Here is a 25,383-nt window from a genome sequence, read left to right as displayed (position 1 = left end):
TGAAAGGTACTGCGAAGATGCCTTGAGTGAGGGAGGCATTGACAATGGTAAGTAGGAGTAAGAGAGCATCTCCAGAGAGAGAGAGAGTAGATGAAGAATGATGGTAAGAAATCATCTTCATGAGAAGTGCCTTCCAGGGAATTGAGTATGTCAGTGAGATCTGGGAGAGGTAGGGTTCAGAAGGCTAACTATTGTGGGATTCTACGGAAAGGGGTGGATCTAAGAATTGAAGTAGGCCGGTGTCAATGTGCTGTTGTATCTTCTGGGGTTTTTTCACATAAGGATGGGTAGATGGAATTGCACTTTTCTGTGGAGTGAGTAATAGATGAGTCCGGCATGGGGTTGATTCAGGTCTTGATTGTCTTGAACAGCGTTCTGCTTCTGTTGATGGCTTCATTGATAGCGTTGGTATACTACTTTGCTCTGGCTGATTTCATGAGCTGTCTGCGTGTTGAGCTGAGGGCTTTCAGTGTCGAATGGTCCTCGGAAGTGATGGAATTTCCACACATAGCTCCAGTATGGTTCAACATACACCAATATTCTGAGCATTAAAACCATAGTTGAAAATGTGAGACACCATAATAGGTCTCAATTTTAAAAGGTCAAGCTACTGTGGCAATGTTTTTTCAAGATGCATGAACATGTATGACCATCATTCACAAAGATTTGATAAGAAATTGGAAATCTACACATCATGCATTTACTCCTATCATTTGCGTAGATTTCAAATTAAAGCATATGGCAGTGCCTCAGCATACCTCTTAAACTGCACACCTGTTCTCAAGGACGGACAATCCACTGGAAAAAATATTAAAGAAATGCATTAAATGTGATGTGTCACATTTTTGTCCTCCACCTGGAAAATATTTTTCTCAATTGGAAAGACCCTCCTAACTTTTTAAGGCATAGCTGAGATGTTTTTCCTTTGTGGGATTAGTCCTAATAAATATTTGTGGATAACTGCAAAACTTCTATTTAGGCACAAATTCAAAATTGTAAGTAGCAATATTTATTTATTTATTTATTTATTTATTGATAAGTCTTATAGAGCGCACTGTCGCCTTGCAGGCATCCTGGCGCTGATGCTCCATGAGAAGTGAGGGAGAGGGGAGTCAGGAAGGAACCAAAGAACTCAGCCAATGGGGAACAGCCAGGTCTTCACACATTTTCTAAACGGGAGAAGTTTGTCAACTTGCCTAATCTCCCAAGGTAGACTGTTCCAGAGTTTGGCCGCAGCCACCCTAATGGATCTTCCTCCTGCCCTGACTTTCTTGAATCTAGGAATTCTCACCAGCCGGGCTGAGGAAGAACGAAGCGCCCTGGAGGGGGGGGGGGGCCAGGCAAATTTAGATTGCAATGCTCTAGGGCCTAGTCCATGAAGGGCTTTAAACACAAGGCAGAGAGACTTAAATTGTACTCTCTTCCTGAGAGGAAGCCAGTGGAGTTCAGCCAGAGCTGCCGATGCAGACGCTCTTCTAGGCCAACCCAAGGCCATTTTAGCATCCGCTGATTGAATTCTTTGCAGTCTATCTAACAGAAAGCTGGGGGACTCAAGTAGGAGGGCGTTACAATAGTCGAGTCTGCTCAAGATTGTACATCTGGCCACCAAAGCACGAGCGTGGGTCGGTAATAGTGGCATAATCTTGCGAAGGGACCTAATCAGGGCAAAGCAGCAAGAACCAGTATTCGCAACCTGAGCCTCCATGGTCAACTTGTTGTCTAACATAATGCCAAGGTTACGCACAGTTTTAACTGGCAAAACCTTAGTCGATGTTTCAGGAGGCCAGAAATTGTCAGGAAAAGGACACGGGACCCTGTTCCCCGCAAGGAAAAGCACCTCAGTTTTGCCAGCGTTAAATTGGAGGGAGTTGTCCTGTAGCCAGCCGGCAATATCCCGCAGACACTCATGAAACACCTCCATCGGTGTCGAGTCCTCACCCTCAAAGGAGAGGATCAGTTGAGTGTCGTCCGCATAATTGATCGTATTGATCTTATATGATTTGATCAAAGATATCAAAGGTTATAAATAAAGATTGAACAGAATGGGGCTGATTGCCGAACCCTGAGGGACCCCGTGCGGCACAGGGAAGAACGCAGATTGGAAAGGGGGGAGGGACACAGACTGCTGTCTATCCTCCAGAAAGGACCGAAACCAGCGTAGGGCACAGCCTCTCACCCCGGCCTCGCGCAGTCTACTCAGGAGGGTCACATGGTTGACGGTATCAAATGCGGCAGACAGGTCAAAGCTGCTGCCTGACCTCTGTCTGCACGCATTTGAAGCTCATCCATGGCAGTGACCAGAGCTGTCACCGTCCCATGGGCCGGGCGAAAGCCGAATTGCAGTTCCTCAAGCTGCTGATATTGCTCTAGATGTTTAGAAAGTGCCACACTGACCCTGCGTTCGACAATCTTTGCAGGAAAAGGTAGCAAGGAGATTGGTCTGTAATTCTTAGAGCATTCTGGATCCAATGATGGTTTTTTCAGCAGTGGGGATACCAGAGCTTGTTTCCAGCGAGCGGGTACCGTACCGCTGGCCAAAGACTGGTTGCAAATCAGGCAAAGCGTAGGAAATAATTCCCCCTCATACTCTTTCCAGATCTTATGCGGGACCGGGTCCAAGGGCGAGCCAGAGGAAATGCCCCGTGCCAGCCTACTGAAGTCCTCCTCCCCAAAGGGCAGAAACTCTGATAATTGATCAGCAGGCTGCCAACAGGGTCCAGTATCCCCGCCCTCCAGGGCCTGATCTCCCAGAGTATGGGAGCAGCTGGAATCAGTGGGAATTTTGAGATCGTTGATAATTATCTCAATTTTCTCTCTGAAGAACTTAGCCAAGTTCTCACAGAGCTCCTGCGAAGTGGGTATCGAGTTCTTGGAACAATCGGGACTGGTGAGGCTGTTCAGAATGTTAAAAATGCTCCTAGAACTGTTAGAAGCATTGCAAATCGTGGAGCAAAAGTACTCTGCTTTGGATTTATGAATTAAGGTCTTATACTTGGTAATTTTGAGCTTCCAAAGCAGCCTGTCTGAATCCTTGTAGCCCCGCCTCCATTTCCTCTCTGCCTGTTTACATGCTAATTTAATGGATTTCGGAGTATCAGTAAACCAAGGGGCGGAGGCTCTGCCCTTACGACTAAGTTTCTTAATGGGGCATGAGAGTCTACCATCGTAGTAATCCTGAGGCACAATGAGGCAAAACTCTCGTCGACCGGTTTGTCCCAGGAAAAGCAGGCTCCGACCTTAAACACCCGATCTGAGGATATCAGTCGCGCAAGGGCCTTCCAGTCCCTACACTGAATTTCAGTGGTGGTACGTGCAGGCCGGGTCTGGGCAACATAAAAATTAACATGAAATTTAATTAGGAAGTGGTCTGTCCAGTCCATGGGCGAGATTTCCCCCATGTGCAGCAAATGAGGACCCGAGCAGAGAAGGTCATGCTGAAAAAGGCCCAGGCCTTGGCACGAGTGGAGTAGATTAAGAAACCCTGCATCAAGGGAACCATTTAGCCAAAGATTAAAGTCCCCTAGGACTATTAATTTGTTGTGAGTGGCTGCCATGTTGGTGAGAGTGGCTAACAACGATTGTTGTTGTTGAACAGTAAAACAGTAAAACAGTAAAACAGTAAAACAGTAAAAACAGTAAAAACCTCAGTAAAGATAAGCCCAGCGGCATTTTTTATAGCCAGGCCAACTAGCTCCACCCCATTAACTGGATCCATATCAATGGTCCCAATTTGGCAGGAGGCCCTATAGATGACCCCCACCCCGCCACGCCACCCCTACCGTTAGGTCTGGGGAGATGTAGAATTTTACAACCTGGCAGGCAGGCCCAGCCTGGCTCAATCTTACAGTCAGGGCGAGTCCAGGTCTCTGTCATGAATAACACATCGAGCTGGTGAGAATCCACTAACAATTGAATTTCCACGCAGTGTTTTGGCAGCGACCTCACATTTAGAAGTCCGCAAGATAGGAGACTTCCAGCAAGGAAATCGCTCAAGGGGAGAGCTGAGTCATCAAAGGCAAGATTACCCTTGTTGGCATGGCGTTCCCCTATATTGAGCAAGGTCTCCCTAGAGTACAGACGGGAGTCCGTTTTTAGAGAAGAGGCCCTACCCCCAACCAAATGGACAGCGTGGCTGGCGCTGAGCGCTGCCTTAGCGCGGACAGGCGCAGACGGGCTTACCTTTGGCGCGCCTTCATCGCGCCTGCGGCGCGGTCACGCCAACCCGCTTTTTTTTTTTTCACAACTGTGACGCCAACCCGCTTTTTGAAGGTCTGGGAGGAAAAAGACTAGAGCGCTCACCTTGGCCCAACTCAAAATCGTGGCCATCCAGGTGAGTACCTATTGCGTTTCCCTCCCTGCTGGGACTTCCAACTCCTAAAAAAAATAGCGACCAGACTTTAGGACTACTTATGTCCTCAAATAGAAACCAAAAGCAGCAAGTTACAGGAAAATTTAAAAAACGAGTAAAAACAGTGAATTTTCTCATCTAAATAGCAGCCAACATGATCTGTGCAAAATTTAGCAAAAACGAAGTCAATTTGGTATGTTTCTGAGCAGCTCCCGGCTCACGGCTACGAGCAATCAAGGCAATATTTAGGGGGTGGATACGGCTTTGGCTGATTACAACTGACCCGGTGTTCATTCATCCAGATTTTACGGTTACTCAAACACTGGGCCCAAGATATCAGCCAGAAAAGTCTACCCGTAAATGATATGCTGATTGGACATGCGCTGCAGGTGCCAATGCAGCCCAGTCTCTGTCTGACCCCTTTCTACTCAAGAGGGACACACACAATGCTCACACCTCCCAGCCCACAGCCTGCCCTTTCCTGTCCCTTATCCCTCTCTCACCATCCACCACCCTGTATATTCCAGCTTGCATTTACTATCTTTTCAGAGCAGGTGGCACATGGAAGCCTTAATCCTCAAAGTCGTGAGGATTCTATGTATAATTGATCCAGGTGGCACATGGAAGCCTTAATCCTCAAAGTCGTGAGGATTCTATGTATAATTGATCCAGGTGGCACATGGAATCCTTAATCCTCAAAGTCGTGAGGATTCTATGTGTAATTGATCCTGAAAAACAGGTCCACATGTTCAGTACCCTACCAAGGTATTAACTTGTATTTTTTTTATGTTATTTTATTTTTGCAATTTTATATAGAGCAGGCCAGGCAAGAGGCATCAGAGTGCTTTACAACAGTAATGTTTTCTCACTTTGTGAATCTTAAACATACTCAGTTGAGAGGGTGCTAGTCTCCATTCTTTCTCAAGTTTTCTGATAAGCTTTCTTTCTTCGCAAAGTATATTTTACAATTTAGGACTAAAGATTTTGGGCTGATAATTTGCACTTCAGGGGTGCACATTTGTAGATAAGTGATTCCATACAGGAGTTGTACTTGTCAGTGGCCTCATTAATATCAAGGTGATGTGTAATCGAAATTAAGGTAGGAAGGGTCATGAAGGTCATGGTTCTGTGTCAAGGTTGTATGTGTCCCTGAACTATATTTTCTCTTTCTTGGTTTGGCTGGATGTTTTGCTATATGAGCCGAATAGGGAGAACGGGATCAGCATGTGGATCAGCATACGGTCAGGCAAGTCAATTGGAATAGGGCAATATGACAGTAGGTTGGGGGAGTTTGGAGATTATCAGAAGGTATGTGGTATGGGATATGTGGATTTATGGCAGTGTTGTTGGAGATCAATGTCTTTGGTGAAGGAGGTAAAAGAGCCCACGTAGCTGTTACCCTCGTCTCCTCAGTGGCTGTTTCAGTCTCCAAGGAATATTGGGTTGTCTGAGTTGATAAGTTGAGAGGTGATGAGACTCATGCATTCCTCAAGGAAGGTGTTGTTTTGAGCCAGTGGATTGCATATTACTGGCAGGATATTTCCACACTTGAATTATTAACAGTCCCTTTCACCTAGAAATCAGGGCTTGAGAGAAAGACAGAGAGAGAGTGAGTGCGTGCATGTGTGTGTGAATGTGTAGTGTCTGTGCATGTGTGTGTTCTGCACTTAGTGCAGCTGCTCACAGTACACTCCTTTCCCCAGCACCTGCCATATACATACACATTTGAACATAAAATATTCTTGCAGACTTTCCCTGTCTCAAATACAATTTGTGGTCAGAAATTCCTGATGTTTGTGAATAATTTGTGATTTCGGATTCCAAATGTAACTTTTAGCTGGATAAGCGAGACACAAATGTTAAGTGAATGGGTTATTTATTGAATATTTTGCTATGCCTGGGTGAAGTGTGCATTTGGTTTCATATTTTTATGGGCAATGAAACGTGTGTATCACATAGTTGCCACTTGTGTGGCCTCACAGCACCGATACTTTGAAGGCTTTGCAAGCAGGGCTTGCGTAAGTACGAGTTGTTTCATGGCCGAATATGTCTACAGGGAAAGCGTTTTCGGTGGATTAAAAGGGCCACAGATGTGTTTAGATGTGCTCTATTAGTGCGCAATAGGGTCCAGAATAGATGAGCTGGGAGAGTTACCCCGTGCTGTGTGTAAGGCCAGAGATGTGCTCCAGTTGTGAGGCACAGAACTTAGTGCTTCAGGTATCCGTGCCTCAGTCACAAAAAGATGTATCGGGAAAGCGCATGAATCTAAAAAACTCATTGGTACATTATGGCTACTTTTTGATAGGCGTGCAGGTTAAATTGAATATGCTTATCCTTGTTGTGAAATTCGAAAAAATACAGGCTCGTAAATAGATTGCATAAGGACAGCAAATGTGTTGTAATTATTAAAATTAGGTATAATATATTATTTATATTCATGTATTTTTATTTTATTTTGTTATAAGCTAATCCAACCCTAGGTTATATTTCATGTCGTTCTTCTATATTTTGTAAAGTACGGCTAAATAAACTAACTGAATGAAATACAGTTTATTAATGAGCATATCCAATTTACTTGATGAGGCACAAGTGCCTAGCATTTTGGCTATGCTCCATTTCCCCTTAAGACCCTGAGACACAAATAAAGCTTCTTTATTTCTCTGAACAAGTGGCTTGATGTGTGACTAAGGAGTCTGAAAGTCATTGTCTAACCTTCAACTTTTGCAACGCATGAAAGAGAAAGTAATCTTTCCGACAGCAGATTAAAAATAATAAACTTTGTTAGCAAGAACCTAAAACTTAACCCTTGATAGTCCAATAATAATCTGCGAAAAAGACTCAATGAGTAATTTGCAAGCGTTTCAAAGTCGGTATGAGTGAATACCTGATACTTTTTGTTCACGTAAATCAAGAATACAATTGCATTCTTCGAAAACTTTAATTTCGGAAACTGCAAGGTTTTGCTAGCGCAGTATTGTCATGATGCTAGCAAGCTGTATGATCCTATTATCAGGTGGCCCTTAAAATGAAACCTTCACTACTGTCTAAGTTATGAATTGTAGAAACACACACATTTGTGCAGCGTGCACGCGTCCGCGCACACAAACACACACTCAAAGGCACACCTGTCGATTATGGGACATATTAATTTGAGGTCTGCATCACATTTGCACCATGTAAAGTGGTACAAGCCTTTAAATCAGATTAATGATGCCACGCAGAGCTACTTTGCACGGCTTTGAATGGCTTCAAACATCTGTTGCAAGGCAGCACAGTGGGAATCGCTGTGCTGCCTTAATCTGTGGAGGTGAGGCATTCCATGAGTGTTGCAGTGGGTGCTCCAAGCAACTCCCGTGGTGTCTGACACATTCCCAGATTTACAAGGACTTGTAAATCTGGGAATGCACCAAAATCTTACGCTTCCTCAGGTGAGAACTACCGAGGAGAATGTATTTCTCCTAATTGTTTCCTCTTTCTAGGTGTGCTGCATTCTCCAGCAGCACACATACAAAGAGGAAACGGTCTCTCAAGAATACTTTGTGCCGGAAGATACCTCTCTTGGCACTAAAAGAATCCAGCATTCAACTGCAAGGCTGTCTGTGTTGGTGCTAGGCTGCCAAGATAGCACCAGCCAAGGGGAAAGGACAGGAATGTGCAGCATTGGATAAATACAGCGGATTCCTGCATTTTCCCAGTGATTCAGGGCAATACAGCAAGGTGACTTGCTGCGCTGCCCTGCACCACTATTTTCATATATATGCTCCTATGTCTGTTGGCGTTTTCTTGCACAAAATGATGGTATAAAACCCATATGCCACAGAGAGCCAAATATATGGAAACTATTTCTCAGGCTCCTGTGCAGTATAGGTTTTGACATCATAATGAGAGACTCAAACCACCTTGCATTGCTTTACAATTCCCCATTGTTTAATTCACAATCTGTTCATGAAAGTTTAACAAAACTCCAACATTCTAATTTCAATCAGTGCCCATTGTTTTTTTTAACACAAAATGTTTTGCATCTTGTTTGGTTTGAACCTTTTAATTAACATTGAGTGCTTCAAGCTGTTCCGGCACGCCACACCTCATATAATATACGCCGCTTATTCCGCATACAAGAATACGCCGTTCGGCATTGGCCTCGAGCAGGGTGTCTAGTGTTAGACCTCGAGAAAGCGTTCGACTCAGTCGAGTGGCCGTACCTAGGGGCGGTCATGGAGAATTTCAAACTGGGAGGCGGCTACGAGACCATGGTTGACCTACTCTACCGCAAACCGACTGTTCGGGTCCGCACCGGAAAACTGCTCTCTGACACTATTCGAGTGCGGAGGCACCAGACAGGGCTGCCCCCTATTGCCCTTGCTGTTCTCCCTGGCCATGGAACCCCTGGCCACAATCCCCCGGATGCAGGGACAAGAATGGGGAATTCCTCTGGCAGATGGCCTTCACGTAGTCTCGCTGTACGCAGACGACCTGCTCTTATACGTCAGGGACCTGACCAATGTCCCAGAATCTCTAGCCGACATTTTCTGAACTTTCGAGAACATGTCGGGATTGCGGGTCAACTGGTCCAAGTCAGGAGCCTACTCCTTCAGCCCAGACACGCCTGAATGCGACATCCGCCTCGGTGGAGACAGGCTGCAATGGTACTCCACTACATTCCGATACCTCGGAATCTATATCTATCGGAACCCGACAGATGTTTTGGAGGGAAACTTGATGAGAGCGATTGCTTCCATTCGAGCCCAAATCAGCTTTTGGAGAACCCTACCCCTTAATGTACCTAGTCGTGTGACATTGGTAAAGATGATAGTCCTACCACGGCTCTTGTATTACTTCTCCAATATTCCTACGTATGTCCCCAATAAAGTGTTCCGGGACCTTGAGGTCCTCATTTGCGGCCTTGTCTGGAACACGGGCAGGCCCCGAGTGGCGCTGACTAAGCTATACATGACCACTGACTCCGGAAGCCTGGTGGTCCCCAACATGGAGCTGTATTACTTAGCGGCACAACTACAATGGGTTTCAGGATGGCTCTGTGGGAAGAACCTAGGTGACACTGCCTCGAATACCACTATCTGGACTCAAACACAAATGTGCGCATTATTCCACCCTCTGGCCCGACCCGCTTGCCCTTCTCAATTGCACCTTGCGGTGGCATGCAAGTGCTTCCTCCGATGCCTGCGGCGTACTCGGGCAACGGCGCCCTACGCCCCTATACTCCCTCTGCTGGGCGCCCTGGGAGCGGCGGGTGTGTTGACGGAGGCCCAGCTGACCAGCTGGACACGGGCGGGAGTGGAGACGTTGGGCGACCTCTACGCTGACGGCGCGCTACTTTCTTTCGGGGACCTAGCTGCTAGCATGGACCTCCCTGCAGGGCAATTCCTTCTGGATGCGTCCATAATACACACACTGACCGCCTCCTGGGGCGATGTGTTGGAAGAGCTGCCGATGCATCAATTTATGCAATATCTGCATGTCATGGGCAATGGCTCCCATGTAATACACTGGCTAGCGCAAGCCCTGCTAACCCACACGCAGCCTTCCACCTCGCCGCTAAGGGAAGTGGGCGGCGGACAGAGGAGGGGACTGGACTGACAGGGAGTGGGCGATGATATTGGCGGGGCCGACTAACGTCCCACGTAACCCCCGTTTTAAACTCATCCAATTTTACATCCTACATCGAGCCTATCTCACACCTGACAAAATTAACTGATATTTCTCCACTACAAACGCAGCCTGCCAACGCTGCTCTCTGGCGGGGGCGGACCTCTTACATATGCTCTGGCACTGCCCCATCATTCAAACGTACTGGGACGATGTCACTACGTTACTCACACAATGCACTGCCGAGCGCGTGCCGCGTACATGGGAAGCCTGTATCCTAGGGCTCTACAAGCGCACGAAACTGAACAAAGTACCAACACGATTTTGGGATATGGGGCTTATCACAGCCAAGCGCCTACTTACCAAACATTGGAAAGCTAGCAACCCCCCACACATCAGACACTGGCACACGTCCTTCATCAACTGGGCAAGAGCGGAGAGCGCGGTGCTCCTCCGGGAGAAAACTGCGGGTCTCCGGAAGTTCCCCATTGCACAGCTCTGGGACGATCTCCTGAAAACCTTTCAACAAGCCTGCCAGGCACTAGAGATAGCTTGAGATACACCGATCCACTGTCACCGCGCCGACGAGAGACATGGGGAAAACACCATAACACCCACCCCCCCCTCTCTCCCCGGCGACACACTCATGCTGACGTTAAGGCTCCTGTCTTACATCGACTCTGCATGCGCTTGAACCGCGCCATATTTACACCCACATTCTCGCTCCTGATCGCCTATATCACGTGCTCCGCCGCTAACGACAACCGAACTTTCCATCTACACCCCACAAAGCCCCCTGCACACTGGGTCCTGCCCATACCCCCCCTTAACACATGCCCACTGTCCTGACCACACATACTGTAGGGACCCCTATTTGGACTCCCCTCGTGCTCGCGGAAATGGCCCCGCCACGCCCTGCCCCGAGACCACCGACCTCCTTACTGAGACTGCAAAGACCCCCCCACCCCCATACCACGCCAATAGGCGTTAACGCATTCGTACCTCCCACCCTTTCTTATTCCATTTTTTTTTTTATATATTGGCTCATGTCTTAGTTCAATCACCGGTCACGTTCCCCGACCGGGCCTTTTACTGCTGTAGACAAAGACATTCCATATGCCGTGACGATACCAAGAGATGTCACGAAACTGCTGCCACAATACATGCCTGCTACGATAACATGTTACAACCTCCTGTGCATTTGGAATACAAGCCACGGCTAAGGCAAGTGCCCCCTCCCGACATCAGAGGGCCGAACCCAAGCGCCCTTTACCTCTGGCGTACACACTCACGTGCTTGCCACTTGAGGGTTCCACACACATTAGGCCATCTGGCGTCACGGTCTTGGCTGCGACAGCCATAACCCAGTGCAGCCTCCTACACGAACCTGCTCCCCTGCATTAGTGAGCTATACCATTGCACACCTGTTCAGGACATAACAACATCTCCAGCACAAGATGTTCACACCCACTGTTGCCTGTCCACACAATATTCACCGATCAGAACTGTTGACCGATACTCCTTGCGGATATAGATTGTCGCTCATTTGATACAGATGCTGGAGATGCGTTGATATACCTGCACTAATGTATAAAGAAAACGGAAAATCTATTGACCTACTTATCTACTATGCTGAGTATTATGATATGTCTGCATGCTCTATTCCCAATATGCCGCCGGACTCCAGGGTTGTCGGCTAAATGGCTGTGTCATCTCGCCCATATTTCATTTGGTCACCAACTCATGCTGCCGGCCCCTGTGGGTTGTAGGCTATGTGCTGTGTATAAACAAAACAAACTGTCTTGAGCAATAAAGGTCATTTAAAAAAAAATGGAGTGCTTCAAGCTGTAGTTAACGGTTAAGATTATAAATACAATGAACTTTTTGGCTAGTGGGTGATCAAGCTCAGCTGACCAACAAAGTTATGGAAATAGCATATAAAAAACACATAACAGTATCTTTCATAATCAGACTCAGGTGTTCATATTAACTGGGATCAATATGAATCTATGTGTAAAGAAATAACAACTTGAGTATTGAACTGGTAAGGGGCCCACAGCCCATGTAGAGCCATAAGGGTTGCTAATAATATCACTGTTGTGAGAAATCAGTGCCCATTGTTAGCTACACCTTGAGCTTCAACAATCTATACCTTTTACAGCCAGAATAAATTTTGGCAAGGCAAAGCTTGTTTCTTCTAAAATTCCACTTTATAAACCACCTCAATAAATATTTTCAGTATATTTAATGAATATTTTCTTGTTTTAGGGACACACCTTTTTCAAAGCTGCTAACTTTAACCAAGTGAACATGTAATGTAGAAATAATACATAAACTGTAAAGTGCTAAATGGTCCTGTATTGCCACCTCAGGGCCTTCAGCTGTGCAGTTATCTCTCTTCTAGATAGATAGATAGATAGATAGATAGATAGATAGATAGATAGATAGATAGATAGATAGATAGATAGATAGATAGATAGATAGATAGATAGATAGATAGATAGATAGATAGATAGATAAATGTAAATATGTGTATATATGTATATATATTCCATTTTCTCCGCTCGATGATATGTATATATATACACACACACACAATTGGCAATAGTGACTGTGCAGTTATGGTGAAGTCTAAGAATCTGATTTAAAGTTTGATGGATGGGTACTCCCTCACAAACGTGCTGGATATCCCTTCCACCTTATTACTAGTGCATTAGGATCCATCCACTTGTAATAAGGCAGGCAGGATATTTGTCATGATTATGACGAAGTACTCATTCTCTGAACTCTAAATTTGACACTGAATTTCTATTGACAATGCAATGTTTAGTTTTCCTATAACGTTGGAGCCCCTTTAATGAATCAGCAGGAAATACTCATTGTTAGACTTGGAACCATTTACGTGATTCTCCCTTCCACCTTTTGCTGTTGCACCATCTGTTTTTGTTGTTCTAGATGCTTTGGGCACATTACCACTGCTGTTCAGTGCCAAAGTGCAAGTGCTCCCTATTGTAAAGTGATGTAATGGATTAGTGATTTTATCATTGGTATTTTTACTTGTCAGACCCTAGTACAGTGCACCACGTGTGCCCAGGGCCTGTAAATCAAATGCTGCTGGTGGGATTGCAGCACTGATAGTGCCACCCACAGAAGCAGATTGTAAAATGTGGCTCAGACCTGCCATCACAGAGCCTGTGTGCAGTCTGGGACTGCCATGTCGACTTGGCAAGTGCACCCACCCGAACCTTCCCTTTTCTACATGTTAGTCACCCTTAAAGTAGGCCCAAGGTACACCGATGGGCAGGGTACATTGTATGTGAAAGGTAGGACATGCTCTGGTTTGTGTGGCATGTCCTGATAGTGAATTACAGCCAATTTCGTTTTTCACTATTGCAAGGCTAACTGTTCACATAGGCCAGAATGGGCAGTTTGATTATAACATCTTATAATCCTAACTGACCCTGGGAACAAGGTAGAAAAACAAGTTTAGTATGCCTGAACTCAGAATGTTAAAATACATATTTTAGTCAGGGTGCTTTTTACATTCTGTGTTTGAAAATACCACTTTTTGAAAGTAGGTATTTTCTTGCCTAACCATCCAGTATGCCTCTGCTAGGTTTGTGTATTTCATGTCTGGTTTGTGAGTGACATGGGGCTGGAGAGGGCCTTGGCTCCAGCAGTCTGTTGGGTCAGGGCTGGGCTGAATAGGCCCTGCATTGAATAGAGAGTAGGGGGAGGAGATTTCCTTTCACTTGCCTGCGCCTTCATAGAATTGAGAGTAGGGGAGGAGTTTTCCTTTCAGCTACCTGGGCCAGGCCTGCTTTCAACAATGCTGTTTCCACCACCTGCCAGGAAGCTGCACCAAGGAGGACAAAACTGATTTTGATTAGGTACAGACACTCTCTGCCTTCAGAGAACAAAGCATCTTGTAGTATAAATATTGGGGCCCAGGCCCCAGAACTTTAGATCACTTCAGGGAAATCAAGAAGAAACCTTTGCCAAGGAGAAGAGCCGGATAAGCTGAGGAGAAATACTGCCCCTGTGCTGTTTGCCATCTGGGGTTGGCCTGCAGTGGCTGCTTGCTGCCAAGGAAAGGAGAAAAAGGACTCTGCTGTTTTGCTTTGTCACCTGCTTGAGGAAAAGATCTCCAAGGGCTTGAAACTGAGCTTTTCTTCTGTTCTGAAATCTCAGGAACACAAATACTTCATCCCTTCTGTCCGCCTTTATCTAGAACTGCTGTTTTAGCTGCTACAGAGCGCCATAACCTGCCTGAAGCCGTGAGCGCTGCTCCGACTTGCGACGTGGGCCCGACGCCTGCTGCTGTGCCGTATCGACTCCAAAGCCGACCTCATTATCACGGAGCCAATCCTGGACGTAGGTGACCATGAGTCCATCGACATCGCACCATTGTAAGTAACAGTGGCTTCAGCGCCATCGTGATGTCACCTCCCCGACGCAGTAAGGAACTGTCATCTCACTTCCCCTGCACTGCAGTAAGGAACAAAGGCTGCACCTCCCCTGGGGGCGTAAGGAACTGACGCCGCGCAGCGCCTACGAAGCCGCACCTCCCCGATGCCGTGAACTAGCTTTATTTTATCAATTCCAAAGTACTGTTCTTTGTGGGTCTGCTTGACTCTGGGCCCGTGCCGAGCACCTCGCAGTCGGCTCCGTACGTTTGGATTTCCACCGGCCACAACGTTGTTATAACTCCAAGTGGAGTTATTTGTTGCTAGAAGCTTGATGTAGGTGAATAACCTATTTTCAAGGATACTTTGAATACTCTATTGTGGATATTTGCCATTTGGACTTGTTTAGATAAAAATACTCATTTTTCTGAACTGGTGTGGTGTACATTTGTAGTGTTTCACTGTGTTTCTGTACGTGTTCACAAATGCTTTAAGCACTGCCTCCGAGATAAGCCTGTCTGCCCGTGCCAAGTTGCCAAGGGGGTGAGCAGGTTTTTTTTTTAGGAGTGTATTCCCCTTTCCCTGACTAGAAGCAAGGGTCCCTATTTGGACAAAGGTGCAAACCATTGCCAACTAGAGACCCCCATTTCTAACATTGGTGGTCAGCAGTGAGGATTTGGACTTGCATTTGTATCTTAAATACAGTGATTGGTGTTCACTACTAGTGAGCGCAGACCATTACGCAACAACATACATTTGGTAGAATTTTTCTGGGACTATTTTTTGAGAACTGCTAATACTTACCATGAGTAAACCATGCTGGTTTACTCATGGTAAGTATTGGCAATGCATGTATTGATGTAGATTTTGAAGAAGAGGCGATTAATACCTACACTGTGCCACACCTTAAAGCTGTTTTTAGGAAATTCAAAATCTCCAGGAGAGGCCTCACCAAGAAAGAGGAATACCAAAAGGCACTGAGGGCCTGGTTGGAATCTAGGAATGCCAATGAGCATCCTGAAGAGCCTATAATGGAGGGAGAGAATGTGGATGGGTAGCTGGAGGGGCCATTGGGCCTGAATGGGAGGAAAGCACCTTCCAGGGTGGGCAGCAGTGTTACTTTAAAGGGCCTGTCTACAGAAGAGCTGGAGGACAGGGAGAGAACCAGGATGCATGAATTGGAGCTCACAAAGCTCAAGCTGTGGAAGGAGGATAAGGAGTTGGCATTTCAGAGAGAGAAATTAGCCCTAGAGGAGAAAAAAATGCTTTTGGAGCATGAAAGAGGGTTGAGGGAGTTGGATCTGAAAACAAACAGTTTAGAGATCAGTCCCTCTGGTGGCAGCACACCATCAGTGCCTGTGGAAAGAAGAGTATATATTCCTGTTAGACCTGGCACCATTGGCGTGGGTCTCCATTCCATTTTTGCTGTTGCCTCACGTGTTTTTGCTGGTGTTAGATGCTTTGGGCACTGTGCCACTGCTGTCCAGTGCCACAGTGCGAGTGCTACCTACTGTAAAATGAATGTAATAATTGTTGATTCCATGATTGACTATTTGGTTTACTTGTCAGACCCTAGTACAGCGCACTGAGTGTGCTCAGGGCATGTAAATCCAAATGCTGCTAGAGGGCTTGCAGCACTGGTTGTGCCACCCACAGAAGCAGCCTTGTAAAATGTGTCTACGGTCTGCCATTGTGCAGTCTGGTACTGTCATGCTGACTGGGTAAGTGCACCCACTTGCCAGTCCCTAAACCTTCCCTTTTCTTCATATTAGTCACCCCTATAGTAGACTCAAGGGCAGGGTGCATTGTAAGTATAAGGTAAGACAAGTCCTGATGTGTGTGGCATGTCCTAATAGTGAATTAAAGTCAATTTTGTTTTTCACTATTGCAAGGCTACCTGTTCTCCATAGGCTAGAACGGGCTGTTAGAATTATTACAGTTTATAATCCTAACAGACTCAGAGAACATGGTAGAAATTCGAGTTTAGTATGCCTGGACTCAGAATAATAAAATACATATTGTAGCGAAGTTAATTTTAATATTCTGTGTTTGCAAATACCACTTTTAGAAAGTAGGTATTTGCTTGCCTAACCATTTGAGCCTGCCTCTGCGAGGTTGTGTATTCAATGTCTGGGTTTGTGTGTGACAGGGCTGGGAAATTCCAAGAGACAGGCTGGGGAGATCTGCATCTAGATGGGAGGCAGGAGTTGCACCTGGGACCTGAATAGGGCTGGGCCTTCCCTCTACAATGCTGGCTCGACCCCCTGTCGTGTGTCTGATGTCTCTGCCCTGCACATTGAAAGAAGAGAAGGAAGACTGTCAACAAAGTGCTCCTAGACTGTACTTGCCTTCCACAATGCTGGCTCCACCTCCTGTGGGGCGTCTGATGTGCCTGCCCTGCGTGGTGAAAGGAAAGGAGAAGTCTGGTAAACAGAGTACTCCAGAACTAGCTTGAACTGGGCACAGGCCCCTCTCCCCTCAGAGAACAAAGGATTTAGGGTATAAGTATTGGGACCCATATCCCATGAAATTAGATCACTTCTGGACTTACAAGACGAAACCTCTGCTGAGGAGAAGGAACCTAAAGAAACGGAGGAGAGACTATTCCCAAGCTGAAGTGCTGTTTGGGGGATTGGCCTGCAGTGGTTGCCTGACTGCCAAAGGGAGGAGAAGGAACTTTGTGGACTTTTCTTTCAATTTGTGCAAAGATCTCCAAGGGCTTGGAAGAGAGCTTGCCCCCTGACCGAAGTACCAGGACCAGTGGACTTCACCAGCCTTTGTGAATTGCTGCTGGAAACAAGTGGCTACAGAGGCAGGGAGCTGTGACCGACTCTCACGACCGGCCCGGTGTCCTGTAGGCACCGCACCAAGCAACGTCCGCCTCGAACAACGCAAGCTCTGCGCTCACCGACTCCGTCCTGACGCCGTCAATGAGCCATAGCCTGCACCGCGACTGGAAGGACACCGTGACGTGCAACGCCTCGCTACACCGAATCGAACTGGTCTGACCGACGCGGTCACTGCTGCTGACTTCGAGTCCTGTGATCACACTGGAGTTGGGCACCGCCTCGCACGCTTCGCGACGCACCACCCGACTCGCACCGCTGTCCAGACTGACTGACGCCAGCTCCCAAACTCCGGCTCTGTCGCCGCACCGTAAAGCTGGAAGCAAAGCAATGAGCAAAGTCCGCATAGAACAACGCAAGCTCTGAGCTCACCGACTCCGTCTCAACACTGTCAATGAGCTGTAGCCTGCACCCTGACTGGAAGGACACAGTGACCTGCAACGCTTTCTTTTTCTACACTGTGACGAACCCCAGAACCGGCTCTCACACCTGTGCCGGCCGCCTCAAGGAAAAGGTACTGTGACTGAGTCTGTCGACATTTGAGTGGGCCCGGACCGCCGCGGTCCCTGGATTTGTTAGACTCTGTGTTCTTCTCAGCAACGCTGTAGCCGGACAAGGCTACCGACTCGCACAGAACCTTGAATTAAGCCTTTTTAACCTGAACTCTTGAAACTTAACAGTACTGTGGATTATTTTTGTCATTTATTGGTCTTGTGATAACTCTATATAAAGTAGACTTAATTTTTTATATAAAACCTGTGTGGTGTCCATTTGTAGTGTTGTCACTGGGTTACTGTATGTGGTCACAACTGCTTAACTTACATCGCCTCTGAAATAAGCCTTGACTGCTCGTGCCACGCCGCGTAGAGGGTGAGCAGGGGTTATTTTGAGACAGTAATTCTCTTGCCCTGACTAGAGGAGATGGTCCCTGCTTGTCACGAATACCTACCTGTGCCAGCCAGAGACCCCCAATTCTAACATTGGAAATCAAGCGGAAAGGATTCCGAATTTGCATTTATCACTCATGTACAGTGATTGGTGAACACTACTTAGTGAGTGCAGACCATAACGCAGCCACATACTTCTGATACTTGTGTTTGCCAGAGAGCTCCATTTTTTTTAAATGATGCCTGATTCAGTCATCATGGAGGAGACAGCCTCAGTCACATCTGTTGACTGTGATTGGGAAGAAGAGAAAATAGAAAGCTACACCAACAAGCATCTCAAGAGCTTCTGCAGGTAGTTTAAAATTTCCACGGCCGGACACACCAAAAAGGAGCAATGCCACAAGGAACTAAGATCCTGGGTGGAAGCAAGGAATGCCCCTGGTGATTTAGTGAATTATGAGGCAGCTTGGTGGGCCACTGGGTCCTGAGAGGAGGGGTGCGCCCTCCCCAGTGGTAGCAGTGTTTCTGCCCGAGGTCTGTCCCCAGAAGAGTTGGCAGACAGGGAAGAAAACAGGATGCATGAAATGGAGATGGCCAAGCTCAAATTGAATGGGCAACTGGTGCTAGAAACCAAGAAGATGGCTCTGCATGACAAAGTTTTGAGGGAGTTGGATCTGAAAGCCAGGAGCCTAGAGATTTCTCCCTCTGGAAGCTGCACGCCGTCAGCACCTAGGGAAGGTAGAGTGTACATCCCCAAAGATGTGGTAAAGGAGTTTTTTTAAGAATGATGATATTGGGCAGTGGTTCAGAGTCTATGAGGTAGCCATGTCTTCCCACCGGATCCCTGAGAGAGATTGAGAAGCGGGGTTGTGGGGAAGGTTCCTTAGTGAGGGGCGGGACACACTGTTGGACTTGCCTTCAGAAGTCCATAATTCCTATAGTCACATGAAAGAGGCACTCATAACTAGGTATGGTTTGACCGCTGAACTCTATAGGCAGAGCTTCAGGAAGTGCAAAAAGATAGAAAATAGTACCTGGGTAGAGTATGTCACTTTCTGTTGCAGAGCTTTGGATGGTTGGGTAAAGGGCAGCAAAGTTAATGATTTTCAAGGTCTCTTGGATTTAATTGCATGGGAGCACTTGTCTGATAATTGTTTTCCAGAGCTGCGCCAGCACCTGATTAATAGCATGCTGACTAACCCTAGGAAGCTTGCTGAGGAGGCGAACAGCTGGATCAGTTCCAAGGTCCAAAAGGGTCACGTGGGAGACTCAGCCAAAGGTGGGCAGCATCCCCCGCAGAAGAGTGGGGGGGACAAGGGTAAACAGAAGGAGTTCCGTAGAGGGCCCCAAAGTAACTCCCAAGGGAACCAAGGGAAAGGTTCCCAGCCTCCCCCTGAGAAAAAGCCAGTGGTCCTGACAGGTAATCCTGTTCCACAGGGACCCCTGAAATGTTACAGGTGTGGGGACCTGGGTCATAAGGCGTTTGATACCAGGTGCCGCCTGTTTGGTAAACCAGCACCCACTGGTGCTCTGCCCCGGAAGATGGCTAGTGTAGCCTTTGGGCAGGTGGTGGAAGTCCAAGGTGGGTGGGGTCTCGCAGAGATGTCCCTTGTATCTTTAGGAGACTGTGAGGTGGTCCTAGAGAACCAGCTGCCCAACAACACTAAGAAATATAAGCAGTGGGTGACCATCAATGGCCAAAAGGTGGAGGCTCTTAGAGACACAGGAGCCAGTGTGACAGCTGTCCGGTGTCACCTGGTGTCTCAACAGCAGGTTGTCCCACATGCATTCTGCCGAGTTGTTAACACCGACAACACAGAGAGTCATTGTCCAATGGCTCAGGTTCCCTTTGAGTACTCTTCAGGTAGCTGTGAGGCCCACCATGCCTGTTGACTGTTTGTTGGGGAACGATTTGAGAGCTCACCTTGGGAGAAGGTAGAGAAGAGTACTCACCTGAGGATGGTGGGTCTGCCTAACTGGGCGTGCGTGACCACCCGGTCAATGGCAGCCACTAGGGGTGCTCAAGAGGACCTGGCGCCTGAGAGGGAGGCCCAGGAACCTGCCTTAGAGAGAAGGGGCAGGTCTCCAGCACCCCGAAGTTCCCACGGCCCAGGAGGAGGTAGACCCTGGAGCCTACCGGGGAGCAGGAAGCTGAACTGGGGGACCTGCCTGAGCTGACCCATTGGCAGCAAGAAGGAGGCCCCTCCAGGGAAGAGTTCTGGAGGTAGCAGAGAGAATGCCCTTCTCTTGAGGGCTTGCAGCAGAAGGCTGCAAGCCAGGCAGCAGGTGATCAGTCTGGGTCACATTGGATCTTTTGGGAGAATGGTCTCCTGTATAGCGAGCCTAAGGTTGCTGAGCCTGGGTCAGCCCGTGTGCTGGTGGTACCCCAGCGCTTCAGAGCCCTCCTACTAGGGCTGGCTTATGATGTGCCATTGGCAGGACATTTGGGGCAGGACAAGACCTTTGAGATGCCTGTCACCCACTTTCATTGGCCCCAAATGCGCTAGAGTTCAGACACTCATTGCAGAACCTGTCAGACTTGCCAGAAAAGTGGAAAGAGTGAGAAGAAGCAGAAGGCTCCTCTCCAGCCATTCCCTGTAGTCAGTACCCCCTTTGAGCGGGTAGGGATTGAGATTGTGGGGCCACTGGACCCCAAGACAGCCATGGGCAACAGGTACATCCTGGTCTTGGTGGACCATGCCACCCGGTACCCGGAAGCCATACCTCTGAGGACAGTGACGGCCCCCGTGGTGAGACGAGCACTGATGGGAATTTTCTCACAAGTAGGATTCCCTCGAGAGGTTGTGTCTGACTGGGGCACCAACTTCATTTCTAAGTACATGAAGTCCCTGTGGCAGGAGTGTGGGGTAACTTACAAGTTCACCACTCCTTACCACCCCCAAGGAAATGGGTTGGTTGAAAGGTTCAACCAAACCCTGAAGGGCGTGATTATGGGTCTTGAGGAACCCATGAGGCGTAAGTGGGACGTCCTCTTACCATGCCTGTGGTTTGCAGGAGGAGATGAAGCGGTGGTACGACCAGAATGCCACTCTGGTGGAGCTTCAACCTGGTCAGAAAGTGTGGGTCATGGCCCTCATGGAGCCCTGTGCGCTCCAGGATAAGTGGACCGGACCATTTGATGTTGTGGAGCGCAAGAGTCCAGTTACCTACTTGGTGGACTTGAGGTCTCCCAGGAACCCCTTGAGGGTCATGTAGGTACTTCAGACCTTTCTAAGTGGGGCTGCCTTAAGCCCCACTTAGAAAGGTCTGAAGTGGGCATGCTCTTGGCGACGGATGCTGGAATGGAAGAGGAGACTGAGCCTCTTCATGACCTCCTGGCGGCCATTGAGCAAGATGGGTCAGTGGATGATGTTAACCTCTCTTCCACCCTTACCCCTGAGCAACAGAATGACTGCTGCCTGTTGCTGGAACAGTTTTCTGATCTGTTTCCCTGGTTCCTAGTATCACAGATTGGTGCATCCATGATGTGGATACTGGAGCCAGCTTACCTGTGAAGAACAAGTCTTACAGGGTAACTGACAGGGTAAGGGCTTGCATCAAAGAGGAGGTCTCAAAGATGCTTGCACTAGGGGTGATTGAGTCCTCCAGCAGTCCTTGGGCCAGCCCAGTTGTCTTGGTCCCTAAGGCTGCGACGCTGGGTGCTACACCTGAACTCCGGTTCTGTGTGGACTACCGAGGGCTCAATTTGGTCACGAAGACCGGCGCGCACCCCATCCCCAGAGCTGAAGAGCTCATTGATCAGGTAGGGGCTGCACGGTACCTCATCATGTTTCACTTGACTTCTGGGTATTGGCAGATCGCCTTGACTGATGGGGCAACGGAGAGGTCAGCATTCTCCACACCAGATGGGCATTTCCAGTTCTGGGTTATGTCCTTTGGGATGAAGAATGCCCCTGCCTCCTTTCAGAGGTTGGTCAACCAGGTGTTGGTAGGATTGAATGAGTTCAGTGCCGCCTACCTGGATGACATCGCAGTGTTCAGTGTCACTTGGAAGGAACATCTGCACCACCTCTGGGAAGTGTTGTTGGCACTGCGGAAGGCAGGCCTCAGGATCAAGGCGAGTAAGTGCCAGATCGGGCAGGGTTCTGTGGTGTACTTGGGACACCAAGTTGGGAGCGGCCAGGTGGCGCCCCTACAACCCAAGATTGAAACCATCCTGTCTTCGGAACCCCTCAAGACCCAGACAGAGGTGAGAGCCTTTTTAGGATTCACAGGGTATTACAGGAGGTTTGTCAAGGGGTATGGCAATCAATGTTCCCTCTAATTTGTTTCCTCTGTGTGCGGCAGTGGAGGGTCTCTGTGCACTGCAACCATGGCTACGTGCGCCAGGAACCAGACAACACGCGTGTGCCATGCCAAATATCACTCTAAATATTTACTTAAAAAAGTGAATTTTCACACATACAGCGCCACGTTAAGGGTCTTAAGGTCGGTTTGCAAATTGGATAAACACACCATTACATGAATTAGTTACACAGACAAGTACACTTCAGGTTTAGAAAAGCATAAGACTCCAGTGGTAGTACCATTGTTAGATTTTAGTAAATATTCTTAACTGGAGCACTGTTCATTGGGTGGGGAAATATTGAGAGCCTATACAATATCACATGTACACAATAAGTTACAAAATTATATAACATATTTACAATTTGATGTGAGAGCTGCTGAGTAATGTTGGCCTATCCCACCAGAGATAGTTTGTAAAACGTAGACATGCAGGCAAACATGGACTGTGGGAGAGAGCCGTTCAGACATGTCAAGTGGCATCACTAGATGGGTGACAGGGTTGCTTCTCACGGCGATCCTTGCCATTTTTCCAGTGCTGATACACTCTATCAAGGTCAACTTTTCCATTCAGGAGGTAGGCCTTTGACCTCATCAGCATATCCAAATGCTTCTGCTCTAGTCTATTCCTCAATTTACTCTTTATAGTATTCATAAGTCTGAATCCTCGTTCACAATCTGCACTAGATGCTTGAAATGTTGCACAGACATCAACAAGCTGAGACACAACACTATACTGAGCAGCATTGCGTACAGTGAAATTCAGCAGGTCTCGAAAGGTGGTAAATAACCCACCCTTTACATGTTCTGCCACCACATATTTATAATTTCTGTATTGCCGAACAACATCTTCTGGTGTTTCACAATCACCCAGGACCAAGACATTTTTATACTTTTCAACAAGTCTTTGTATATTCTCAGTCCCAAAATCAAAATGTGATTGTGTTGCCATTGCCTGCATTTCAAAACTTGCCCATTCTTTCAGTTCATCTTCAGAGAACCTTTTTTGCATGTGCTCACAAAGAAGGGAAACAAAGGACAAAATAGGTCCACTGTCAAACTCTTGCCTTTCCTTGTACAACACAATCACATCTCTTACATTGCTGCTCCAAAAGACAATGTCCCCCAAATATTGTTCCTTAATTTGGCCAATCTTTTCTCTTGCATACTATACAGCTTCAACAGTAGTCAAAGAACGTTTTGGGATCAGTTTGCACAAAGATGCAAATTCACTCAGAATGTCATTAAGTACTGCAAGGGAAATACGGTAGTTTGAGTCAGATAGCTTTTTGTAACAATATTTATCAACTGGATCATTCTCTTCAACTTTTTCATGCTCAAAGTACTTAAGAACAGCCTCATAATTCCGAATTAGTGCACCAACTGCAAAATGCCTTGAAAGCCACCGGACTTCATTCAATGGTCGAAAAGAGACCACTTCACAATCAGTGACTGATGCCATTTCATCCAGCTTGGACTTCCTTGCAGAAGATCTCGAGAACACAGTGTAGGCAGTCCTCAATAATGTCTCCATCTCTTTAATCATTGGAACCCTCTTCCAGGCATCATCAACTCCCAAATCTTCTCGGTGAGCGACACAATGCTGCTCAACTAGATGGGGAATGGATTGTTTAAGGCGAGTAGCAACACCATTATTTTTACCCAGCATCACAGATGCACCATCGGATGTGAACATAACCATTTTCATGAGGTCCAGTTCATTGGCAGTATAGAATTCCTTCACAGCAGTAGTGATAGCCTCAGCATTACAACTAGTCAGCTTCACTATGCCGCCAAACAGTGTTTTGTGCTCTGTTGAGGGTACAGGTCGGAACTTGAAGTACAGGATGAGCATTTTTGTAACAGAAATATCTGTGCTCTCATCAATTATCAATGTGTGATACAAAGTGTTACGAAGTTCTGCCATAGCTTCACAGTGTATCACGCCATTGATGGCCTGAAGGAACTCAAAGGCATAGTTCTTGCTCCTCCAGCTGTCTGGTATCTTCACATACAAAGCTAGGTGGTCATGGATGTCTTGTACAGATAACATTGAAGTATTCATCTTCACTGTCAGCAACACATTGTTGATGAGAATCTTTATCTCCTCAGGCAGGGATCTTTGTCGTTCAACTACTTCCATTCTATTTGCTTTGTCAGTGGCAGTTTCTGTCAGCATTGCCCGCACTCCAAAACCAAACCTGGCAGCAGCACTTCTGTTTCTCAATATCACCATTGCAGACTCGTGAACTTTGCTAATTAGATGGCGTTTCAGGTAATCCAGTTTCCAGCCATCACTCCATTTCTTCCCTGTAGAAAAGTCCCCAACAATCTTGGCTTCGGCACATGCTTTGCAAATCAAGCCCACGTCTGGACTGTATTGAAATAGTTCCCCAAGTTGCATGCGAACCTTGCTTCGTGATTTCTGTGTCTCAGCCTCCACAATTTCTTTCATCCACTCTTCCTTGAATACAAGGCAACATTTCTTCCTTTGTGGTGAAGCATCACACTCTGCAGAAGGTACAGCTTTGCGCTTGAACATATTTGTGATAACTGGGTTTAGCCTGCTATGCCACAAAGCCTGCAAAATAAAGGAACATAGCTAAAGTTGAGGCCTATCCTCATGATTGCAATCTGTCACATAATACAGAGGCATTGCCAGCAAAACGTAGAGTGTAATTACCTGGATTTCTGTCCACTGCCCTGCCCTTTCTAACTTAAATGATGTACTGTCCGTAGAGCCTGCAATAGAAGTAAAGATTGTTATAGCACATTGTGAATTTGTGATACAGCAATATACCATGTGCACCATAAAGGAACTCTACCCAACAATTACCTGTTGTGATTGTGCTCACGTATGCCCGTTCAAAGGTGTGGGGTACTGTCTGCGAAACCTAGAACAGAAGAAAACATGGGTAAGGTATGTTGTTATATTACAATGCACAAGATGGACCACGGTTTAACTCTACCAAACAAGTACCTGC

The 25,383-nt window shown here is 47.1% G+C and overlaps 1 protein-coding gene across 1 annotated transcript; it reads right to left on the bottom strand.

Annotated features, from left to right (window-relative positions):
• Positions 1 to 2,205: 2,205 nt before the first annotated feature.
• LOC144762807 (uncharacterized) lies at positions 2,206 to 24,941 on the bottom strand. Its single transcript, XM_078648093.1, has 2 exons — positions 23,652 to 24,941; positions 2,206 to 3,174 (listed from the first exon to the last, which is right to left on the bottom strand). The coding sequence occupies exons 1-2, from the start codon at positions 24,939 to 24,941 to the stop codon at positions 2,206 to 2,208; spliced, it is 2,259 nt and encodes a 752-aa protein (XP_078504219.1).
• Positions 24,942 to 25,383: the final 442 nt, after the last annotated feature.

This window comes from Lissotriton helveticus, chromosome 1_1, assembly GCF_964261635.1.
Source record: "Lissotriton helveticus chromosome 1_1, aLisHel1.1, whole genome shotgun sequence".
Taxonomy (NCBI): Eukaryota; Metazoa; Chordata; class Amphibia; order Caudata; family Salamandridae; genus Lissotriton; species Lissotriton helveticus.
Note: the sequence above shows the minus strand (reverse complement) of the source record. Positions and strands in the feature narration are given on the sequence as shown.